Here is an 11,126-nt window from a genome sequence, read left to right as displayed (position 1 = left end):
GGCGGGGCGCCCCGAGCGAAGCGGGAGAGGGGAGGGCACCGCGGGAAGGGGTGCTCGCCTGCCGGCGGCGTGTCGGGCTTTCTACTCCCAAGTCAGAGAGATTGAACTTCAAGGTGACCCCCCCTTCCTTTCAGAAGGTCCGCCTCAGGTTCATAGGAACGAGCATCGCCAGAAGGACCTCCTTACTATTACTAATCCTTTTTCTGAGGGTTTCGCTGAGATAAACTTGCAGAATGTGATGTACTCCACTGTTAAAATAACTTATAGGTTAATTTTTGGCTTAATTTTATTTCATAGGAATGTACACATACTAGCATGCCACCATTCTGTCAATTAAATATTACTTTACTTTTAGAACTGGGTCAATTCATAAGTTATATATGAATTAACTTAGTCTATGCAATTAGGTTAAATTTGGGTTTAATTTTATTGCATAATGATAGTATGCATACTAGCATAATACCATTCTGTGAATTGGTGGTGTAAGTATATTTTAGAATTTTAAAATGTTGAAACTTTTGTGAGGACAAGTGTCCTGAATAGTAGTTTCTATTTCACATCCAATACTGATTTTGGGCTCCATATCAAATTTAGAGGGATGCTAGAATTTAACGTGTCATGCTGAAAAGAAAATGTTGAAGATGCACTTATATGAAAAGAATTGAAGAAAAGCTAATCTGTTTAAATTCCCACGCAATATTAATACATTTTTCTGTTTTAGTAACAGAAGATGCACTTAACATGATCAAGCTTTGGGAAGTTTAATTATGCAAAAGTAATAAAATATTAAAAATATTTAAGCTTGTCAATATAACATGATAGGAAAACCAAACAAAAGATTACCACACAAGCTTCAACAAAACTGATACACAAGGCTTGCACTACAGTTTCTATCAGAAATGTTACACAATTGTTTTCAATACAATATAAAAATCATTCTTAACTGATTAACAATGATTACAGTACAGGAAGTGCTGAAAATGCAATAAACATAAGAGTGGAAAATGTAAAAATTTGCATTATTTGATATTTTGAAAATTGTTCTAGTACGGTAATTTACCTTTTTAACATACAGCGCCACTTCTGGACACTGGAGATGCTGGGTCAGACTGTACAGTATTGACAGAAAAATAAGATGGTGCAGGAGGCATGGAATAAAATTAACAAAAAATAATCTGAGGTTATATTAGACTTTCCCATTGAAAGTTCCAATGAAACTAGAAGGAGCCATACCAGAAAATGGTGGTATCCTTTATTTCCAACTGAAATTGTGCTTATTGCTCCAAGTCCAACAAAGGACAATTAATTTAGTAGAAAAATTACCACCCGGCTATGAGGGGGGCTACTGTATTTTCCACACGATTAACCAACATAGCACATAGTTTAGGAAAAGATGAAATTCCAAGATCTGCACTTGGAATTACTATGCAGTAACCCTGTTATAGTCAGCTCCTTCCCATCCCTACCTTTCACATGTCTTCAGGATTGGGGAAACACACATCATCTCCTTCCGATTTTTTGGGGGGGGGGGCTGAGGGCTCATGAGGGGGAGTATCTACCAATATTTCTAAATGGAGATGCTTAATCCCAAAGACTGAGATGTATACCTATCAATTGTGTTTATAAAGTAACAAAGTGTGTCATGCACTTTTATAATGTTAATATAGCAAAGTGCCTTATGGACATGTAATGATTTAATGGAAGATGGAATAACTGAGTGCATTTTAAAGGAATAATGTAACTGTCTGAAATAGCATTCCAGTTTCATACACAGTGAAAAGTGATTTACTGGGAATGAACAAGTGTGCTCGTGCGCACAGTCTGTCTGGTTTAGCTCCTTCTGCTAGCAGATACCAGTTAAACAAATCAGGAAGCTTTCATCATGATTTATTTGCTTCTAGACCAGGATCTTTGGCTGCTTTATGTCCTCACCAGCCAAAAACTGATTAATTACTTAACTGAAATGAAAGTCAGGAATAATTTCTGGGTTCAATTTCTTTCTTCTTGATTTGGGATCCCTAGCTAACAAGGCTAAATAAATCAGGAATGGAAGTTTCTGGATTTGCTTAACTTATGCTGACAGAAGTGTAAGTAACCATGCAATAATAAAAGCATGCTTGCTTTGGCTTATTTTGATATGCAAACCTATCCAGAGAAAGAACTAAAACAATTTCTAATGCTTCTAGGGCAAGAAAAAAGGCCTTAAAAGTACATCATGGCAGCTACAAGATGATGTATTCTGTAGACTGCCGAAATCTGCTAATGAATACAAAATAAAACAACATATTTCAGATTATCCTCTAAAGATCAAGAATTATAAAAAGAAATAAAGCAGCGCTATGCACGTCAACTTGGAAGTCTCAGTCAGTTAAACTTAGTCAATTAAACTTAATCCCCGATAAGTATATATAGGATTGTTTCATTTCAAAGCAACTTGGAATTTACCAGGTTATTTTCTTAAAAAATAATTTTGTAATTAGGACTTTAAAATTAATCTCATGAAACAAATTCAACATCATGCTTTATAAAAAATAATCACACTTTTACATGTATTACTATATAGAAAAGTGTTATGTTGAATTATTTGCTCACATTAAAATCTTGAGGTAATACACTATAAAACAAGAAAAAACACATGGAAGGATAACTTTTAAAAATACATATTTTTCTTCAATAAACTCATTAAATTACTGTTTTTTTTTAAATTTCCTTACTATACATTTGTTACAATGATTTGTTCCATTTTTAATTAAAATCCAAATAACACCAGACTAGTTTTCTGGCATATGCATATTACATAAACACAACTGCACTAACCATTTTAGAATATAAAAGGAATTAAAATCCTGTAATATTTGCTACATAGAGCCCTTTAAAAATTTCATAGTTAGGGATATAAATGAGAAAAGAAAATGCCACTTGATTGCACAATTTTATAAGTTTGTATTTGTTTCACCAGAACTAAATCTGTATGATTTTTCTGATAAGAACAGTAATGATAATTTTCACAGAAAAGCTTTGAAGTGCAAAATTGGTTCTGAGTGGAAAATTCTAAAATGCCAAGATGATTTTATTGCTTGATATGACAGAGGTTATGATATCTCCTACTCCCCAATATACTTGTGAGCAGTATATGTGTGCAGTTTTAATTAATATCATTAGCTGAATTTGGCATCAGGTGCTCCGTCTGCTCCTATACTTTAAAGCTATACATAATGGCTAAGAAAAGTCTAACTCCTCCCAAGGAAAGGATTGCGAGGAGGAGACAGATTCAGACCATTCTCATAATAGCTTATTGATGGGATGCTGCTTTTGTAAAGAGTTGTACATTTGCAACCATTTATTCTCTGTTGAGTTGGAATCCTAATGTATTATGTAAAAGTTGGGCTACTCTCCATCAATAATGTGCCATCATTATCTCAACAGTTAGTATGCTGGTCTGAATCCAGAATCTGGAGCAGAACTCTGTGAACTGCAGAAGAGAGGAAAGCAATTCACACCAATTCCTCCATCCTCTACCTCTCTCAAAATATGATGGGGGGAGGTGAGGTTGGAGGATGCTCCAGTTCAGTGTGAGGTGGTTGTCTCTGCCAACATAAGAGGTCATTTCATTCATAGAGGGTCAGATTTAGATCCAATCCATTGACTCTCAGATTTTAAACAGTATTTTTCATAAATGTTTTGACAGAGATACATGACAAATAGAAGCAGTGCAATCTAGTGAATCCCTGAACATTTTGTGAGCATTCATACGCATTTGCCACTTTTCTTCCTTTTTCAGATCTGTGTCTTCTAAAAAAAAAAACCAAACTGGGACATGTTTCACTAGAAATTGAAACTTTGAAACACTACATCTTGAAAGGTTAAGATGTTACCTTTTCCCTCTGATTGCATTTTGCAGTTTCAGGTTTGAACATTGTACTCTAGTAACTTAATTACAAAATGAGTTAATGCTTTATGAAGTTAACTTCATTCTTAATTAAACTATGTAGAAAATAAAATATGCTACTTTCCAGTTATGGTACATTAATATAAAGTTTCAGCACAGTGCAACATCCTCTTCAGTTCCATCACTGAGGTCTAGTATTTAATCAAGTTTATCATAAATCACTTGCTTTCAGAATGGTTTGGCTACCCTAATTAAGTTTTCTTTGAGTTGAAGTTGACTCCTGGTGACTTCATAGGCACATCCATGTAGTTTTCTTGGCAACAATACAGAGTTAATTTACCATTTCCTTCATCCATGATGTTTTTTCCATTTCCCAGCCACAAAGCTTTTCCAAGGACTAACCATGTCTAACTTCTGAGCCCAGAGAAGGGTGGCCAGATGCTGCCATCTGCTTAGAGCTACCCTAATTAAATCAATAGGAAATGAACCCCAAGAAGAAAAATGTATTAATTCCATATTTAAAGCCCTCTTAACACTAACATTGAATTGTTGGTCCCATAAACTGCTTTCTGTTATTCTTTGACCATTTCCATTCAGAAGTTTATTCAAATGGCTGATGTTGCCTTTACTAGTATGTCTTAAATGTTAGAAGAGAAAGAGATCAGCAGCTCCACTATTCGTTATAGCAATGCTAATTTTACCACCCATTTTTTCAGTGTATTTCCTTTGGACCCTGATATAATATGGGAGAAAAATATATCATTGATACATTTAGGTATAACACTTTAAAAAGTGGTTTTGTGCAACCATATTTCAGAATTCCAGTTTGCCAGCTAACAAGAGCATGCAAATTGCAATTTGCCTTTGAGTCCTTCCAATTAGCAAGATATTTTTTAAAAAGTACTCTACATTTGGCATATTTGTGCATGGGATGTAAGCCACCAATTTATAAGTTGTCTCCAGGCTGGTACTGTGGTTCCGTAGCAGTAAAATAATCTTCTAAGAAAGACTGAATATATTCAAATGTTGGCCTTTCATCAGGATCTTTCTTCCAACACAGTTTCATTAATTCATGAAGAGATTCTGGGCATCCCTGAGGACAAGGCATTCTGTAGCCACGTTCTACTTGTTCTAAAACTTCCCGATTTACCATTCCTAAAATTAAAATAATAGGTTTAATATTTATATTTTATCAACATGGAAGATTTTTAAAAGCTGTTAAGTATTTTACCTGGAACGAGTATATGTTGCATTCACACATAACATTAATGAATTTTTAAATCATGGTTTGCTGAACAATCCCAAACTACAGATTGTTTTGGGGAAGTCAACCATGGTTTGAAACCACAATTTATTTTTGGCTTATTGAATACAATAGTGGCTTAATGTAATGTGTCCATATGTTATTTTCCAGATTATTTTTGTGCCTCATCTAAGATTCTCCAAAGAGATGTAAGAGAAGAACAATGAGTAGAAAGCAAACTAGGAATTGGCTGTATAAAATTATTATTTTGCTCATCTGTAAGATTAGCTCTGGCTTCCTTAACCACCCATGATCTGGCATACGGTCTGTTATTTATGAACACAGCAAATTTGATGTTCTAAAATAGTGTGTCTCCACATGGTTTCTAAAATGTTGGACTACAGCTTCCACAACATTGCTAGTTTGTATTTATCATAGTTTGTATTTGTCATATCTTAAATATGACATTAGGTATAATGCAATTTGTTTCATCAGAATACAGGCAGTCCCCAGGTTAAGAATGTCCGACTTATGGACAACTCATAGTTACGAATGGGGCCGCCTGTACTTAAAATGGTGGACAGCTGACCAGCAACGTGATCCGACTCAAAATGGCGGACGTGTTCTCCTTCCTCGAGCTGACAAACTGCTGAAGCTGCACAATGCTTTCATGAATTGCTGAAAACAGGCCGTATACAGTACTGTATTAAAAGTGCATGCACTACTTAGTGATGCTCATGAAAGCATCGCATGGCTTCAGTGGTTCATCAGCTCAAGGAAGGAGAATGCAGTCCACCATTTTGAGTCAGATCACTTTGCCTTCAGGACGGTGAGAGACTGAATTCCAGTGGGTTCTCAAGTCAGTGAGAGATATAATTCCAGTGGGTTCTCCTTGAATTGGGTTCTTGCTGGAAGTCTATCTCTCACATAACTCAGTTTTAAGGTATAAAACTTAAAGTTATAAATTTAAACTTTAAAAAAAACTTCGTAAACAGCTTTGTTGTTGTTGTTCATCCCTGATATGCAAAAGTACAGGTAGTCTTTTTTATATACATATTCCAGCACAACTAGCTTGGACAGAAAAAGCAGGGATGAATAGGAGGTTTAAAGCAGTGATTCTCCGTGGAATCTTGTATTTTCACTGTGAAAAAGATGCTTGAGTACACATATACATGTGCTGGTATCCCACTTTGCTGTAAACCATCTTTTGATTGCTATCAATTTATTAATCTTTGCTGTAATTAGTCACTTATCTATCGACTTTTCAATGTGAGAAGTTGACTCAGCATATTAATTCTGAGGCCTGTCCTGCTTTATAGATGCCTCCATTCATTGTCTGCCTTATGTTCTGGGCAGAATTCCCTTTGATTCTTCTCCTACTTGTAAAAGAATTTTGATATGACCTGGGCTTGAAAGAACCATTAAGGAGGAACTTAGAAAAGTGATTACACAGGCCAGAGGTTGAAGACACGTTCTTTTTCTGAAACTACTATGTTCAAATAGAGGGCTCTATATCCATGTTCTTTTTTTCGAAGGTCTTTGCAATTCCAGTTTGATATTGGAAGAACCATCTTCAATTGTACAGCTAGATTATAGCCAGAAAGTGTTGTTGATCTCCACTTTACAGCAAAGAAAAATCTGTCAAACAAGTTGGAACTCAACACAGAAATAGTAAACACTACAGGTAACTAAATTTTGGTTTGAAGAAAAGTCTGTATTTAAAACTCATAAAGATAAGTTTTGAACTGTCAGAGTGACCATATAATTTTATTGCCATTTTGAGTTGTATCATGTTCCCATTTTTCTCTGACTACAGGTATTTACCATGCCTCTGAAGCAAAAATGTGATTCAAGTGCTGGTGATGCATCAAAGAAAAGGAAAATGATCACTGTTGAAAATAAAGTGGAAATAATAAAGTGTTCAGAAAGAGATGAAATGCCATTGGACACTGGAAAAGCATTGGGCTACAGTCGGTCAATGATCGGAACAATTTAAAAGGATAAAGTAAGAATAATGGAGTGTGTGAAAGGCCCTGCCTTGATGAAAGCCACAAATATTATTAAGCAATGCAGTGGTTTAAGCAATGGAATGGAAAGGCTATTGATAATTTGGTTAGAGGGTCAAAATCAGCGTCATATTCCTATTAGCCTCACTTTCCTACAAGAAAAGGCTTGAAGCCCTTTCAATGACTTAAAAGCTACATGTGCAGCAAGTAGAGCGAGTGAAGGTGATTTTGACGAAGCATTTTTTGAGAGTAGGGGTTGGTTCAATTGTTTCAAAGTGAGGGCAAATTTATGTAACATTAAAGTGCAGGGTGAAGTAACAAGTGCTGATGAAAGTGCTGTGTGCAATTTTCCTGACACGTTTAAGGCAATTATTGAGGAGGGAGATTATTTGCCAGACCAAATATTTAATGTAGAAGAGCACGGCTTATTTTGGAAAGAAATGCCTGAAAGGACATATATTTCAAAAGAGTAAAAAAGTGCACCGGGGCATAAGGCATCAAAGGATAGGCCAATGTTATGCTTGGGAGTAACACACCAGGGAATTTCAAGCTCAAGCCTTTGCTTGTTTATCGCTCCCTAAATCTGAGGGCACTTCGCCATAACATTAAAGCATCTCTTCCCATGATTTGGAAGCAAATGCAAAGGCTTGGGCTACAAATGCCATTTTTCAAGATTGGTTCTTGAACCATCTTGTCCCTGCTGTTGAACGTTATTGCTTAACCAGGCAAATTCTGTTCAAGATTCTTCTTGTGCTTGACAACGCACCTGAACATCCAGGCACTTTAGATGACCGTCACCCTGATATAAAGGTGGTATTTTTACCCCCCAACATCACATTGCTACTTCAGCCAATAGATCAGAGATAGCCTCCTTCAAGGCCTATTATTTATGGTGGACCTTCTCATGAGCAGTCAGGGCTACCCACATCCCAAGATGTGATGAGTTTAAGGGAGTTCTGGAGGAATTATATCATCTATGATCCCATCAAAAATATTGCTGATTCTTGGGATGAAGTGAAGCAGTCAAATATGAAGGGAATGAGGAACAAATTGTGCCCCCAATTTGCGCATGTTTCTCAGGAGTGTATAACTGATGACATCGCCGAAGCCAGGCAAGCTGTGGTTGATGTTGGTTATCAACTCCAATTAGACGTTAATGAAAATGATGTTGTACAGTTACTCAACCCCCATGGTAAAGAACTGACCAATGAAGACCTTATGGAACTAGAGCAGCAGATGATAGTGTGTGATGGAATGGAATTATGAAGGCCAGGCTCAGGGAGATAAGCGTTTTCTTAGCTCACCGCAAGGGCGTGGGAACTACAAGAGGATGAGGCTGGCACCTCCCTGAGGAATTCACAGTGTTATGGCTGGCTGGCTCGGGAGCTGGGGTTTCAGTCTGGGAAGATTCTTGCTAGAGGTTGTAGCTAATAAACATAGCTGAACTGATTTTGCATTGTCTCTTGGAGTTCTTTGGGCTAGGCCTGACAAGAATCTTCCCAGACTGAAACCCCAGCTTCCAAGCCAGCCAGCCACAACACCGTGAATTCCTCGGGGAGGTGCCAGCCTCATCCTCTTGTAGTTCCCACGCCGTTGCGGTGAGCTAAGAAAACGCTTATCTCCCTGAGCCTGGCCTTCATAATTCCATTCCATCACAGACTGGGGCCCACAAACTCCAAAACTAAAAAAGTTTGTGATGAAAGATTTAACTGAGGCCTTTCAGCTCATTGAAGCAGGAATGGCAAAGTTAGAGGAGCGAGATCCTAACAGAGAGGGGTTCACCAAAGTATAGCATACGATTACTGAGGGCCTCAGCTGCTACAAGGCCATTTATGATGAGAAAAAGAAAAGCTGTGTACAAACCTCCTTTGATGCCTACTTCAAGAAATTGACTCCAGTGGTAACCCCCCCCCGCCCCCCGTTTTACAGCAGCAGAATCAAATCCTGACTTTCCAACACCAGGTCTATCCTCTCCAACACCAGGCCCATCATCTTCAACAGTAGTCATGTAATATTAACCTTTAAGCACGAGTAAGTGTTGATCTTTAATCATGATCTTTTTTCTCTATCTAAACTGTTTTAAGAATTGTTTCCTTTATTATTACTATTATTATTATTATGTACTGCATATAATAGTAAAATAAATACTACATACTAAGACAAACATTTAACTGAATAACCTGTTCAGACTAACATACAAATTTGACTTAAGGATAGACTTAGGAACGGAACTTGTTTTTAACTGGGGGACTGCCTGTAACTGATTGGTAAAAACCCCAAAATAAAAACAGATTGTATAATGATATAACTGACACATTAGTGATGTAATCTTCTTTCTTTTACCTGGGTATGGCACACGTCCCTTTGTTACGAGCTCTGTCAGCAAAATTCCAAATGACCAGACATCAGATTTAATTGTAAACCGACCATATAATGCAGCCTCAGGTGCTGTCCATTTAATTGGGAATTTGGCCCCTACACAAGTACAGAAAAATACAAAATAATGCCTCTTAATATTATAACTTATAATTATTTTAAAGATTATTTTGGTGGTGCAGTACATACAGTGCATTTGGAAAGTATTCAGACCCCCTTCACTTTTTTCAATTTTGTGATGTTGCAGCCTGATACTACAATAGTTCAAATTCATTTTTTTCCTCATTAATCTACACTCAGTACCCCATAATGACAAAGTGAAAACAGAATTTTAGAAATGTCTATAAATTTATTAAAAAGGAAAAACTGAACTATCACATTGGCATAAGTATTCAGACCCTTTGCGACACTTGAAATTTAGTTCAGGTGCCTCCCATTTCTCTTGATTGTTGCTGAGCTGTTTCTACCCCTTGATTGGAGTCCACCTGTGGTAAATTAAATTGATTGGACATGATTTGGAAAGGCACACACCTCTCTATAGAAGGCCTCACAGCTGACAATGCATACTGTATCAGAGCAAAAGCCATGAGGTCAAAGGAACTGTTTGCAGAGCTCAGAGACAGAATTATTGCAAGGCACAGATCTGGGGAAGGCTACAAAAAAAATTTCTGCTGCACTGAAGGTTCCCAAGAGCACAGTGGCCTCCATAATTCTCAAATGGAAGAAGTTTGGCACAAGCAAGACTCTTCCAAGAGCTGGTTGTTCGGCCAAACTGAGCAATTGGGGGAGAAAAGCCATAGTAAGAGAGGTGACCAAGAACCCAATGGTCACTCTGTCTGAGCTCCAGAGATCCTGTGTGGAGATGGGACAAAGTTCCAGAAGGACAACCATCACTATAGCCCTCCACCAATCTGGGCTTTATGGCAGAGTGGGTAGACGGAAGCCTCTCCTCAGTGCAAAACACATGAAACTCTGCTTGGAGTTTACAAAAAAGCACCTGGAGGACTCTCAGACTATGAGGAACATGATGCTCTGGTCTGATGAAACCAAGACTGAAGTGTTTGGCCTCAATTCCAAATGTTATGTCTGGAGGAAACCAGGCACCACTCATCACCTGTCCAATACCAGTCCAACAGTGAAGTGTGGTGGCAGCATCATGCTGTGGGGGTGTTTTTCAACAGCAGGGACTGGGAGACCGGTCAGGGTTGAGGGAAAGCTGAATAGAGCAAAGGACAGAGATATCCTCAATGAAAACCTGTTCCACAGCACTTGGGACCTCAGACTGGGCCGAAGGTTCACCTTCCAACATGACAATGATCCTAAGCACACAGCCAAGACAGCACAGGAATGGGGGGACAACTCTGTGAATGTCCTAGAGTGGCCCAGCCAGAGCCCTGACATGAACCCTATTAAACATCTCTGGAGAGACCTGGAAATGGCTGTCCACCAATGGTCCCCATCCAACCTGATTGAGCTTGAGAGGATTTGCAAAGAAGAATGGCAGGAGATCCCCCAATCCAGGTGTGCAAAGCTTGTTGTGTCATACCGAAAAAGACTCGAGGCTGTAATTGCTGCCAAAGGTGCTTCAACAAAGTACTGAGTAAAGGGTCTG

The 11,126-nt window shown here is 38.0% G+C and overlaps 1 protein-coding gene and 1 long non-coding RNA gene across 2 annotated transcripts in view; one reads left to right on the top strand and one right to left on the bottom strand.

The window, feature by feature from the left end:
• The first annotated feature begins 18 nt into the window (after positions 1 to 18).
• On the top strand, positions 19 to 7,056 carry LOC148213727 (uncharacterized). The gene is made up of 3 exons (XR_015794040.1): positions 19 to 113; positions 6,668 to 6,816; positions 6,949 to 7,056. It is a non-coding gene; the product is annotated as an uncharacterized LOC148213727 (long non-coding RNA).
• The window catches only part of YES1 (YES proto-oncogene 1, Src family tyrosine kinase), a 58,292-nt gene continuing 47,918 nt past the window's right edge, over positions 753 to 11,126 (bottom strand). The window contains exons 11-12 of the mRNA XM_007435281.4: positions 9,482 to 9,613; positions 753 to 5,044 (exon numbers count right to left, since the gene is read on the bottom strand). Coding sequence (XP_007435343.1) covers positions 4,836 to 5,044; positions 9,482 to 9,613 — 341 coding nt within the window. The 3' untranslated portion in view covers positions 753 to 4,835. The remainder of the gene's footprint in view (positions 5,045 to 9,481; positions 9,614 to 11,126) is intronic.

The sequence above is a fragment of the Python bivittatus genome, unplaced genomic scaffold, assembly GCF_059951505.1.
Source record: "Python bivittatus isolate LINGU-HERP-01145 unplaced genomic scaffold, Pbiv_v1 ctg000840_np1212, whole genome shotgun sequence".
NCBI lineage: Eukaryota > Metazoa > Chordata > Lepidosauria > Squamata > Pythonidae > Python > Python bivittatus.
This window is presented reverse-complemented; position numbering and strand designations above follow the sequence as displayed.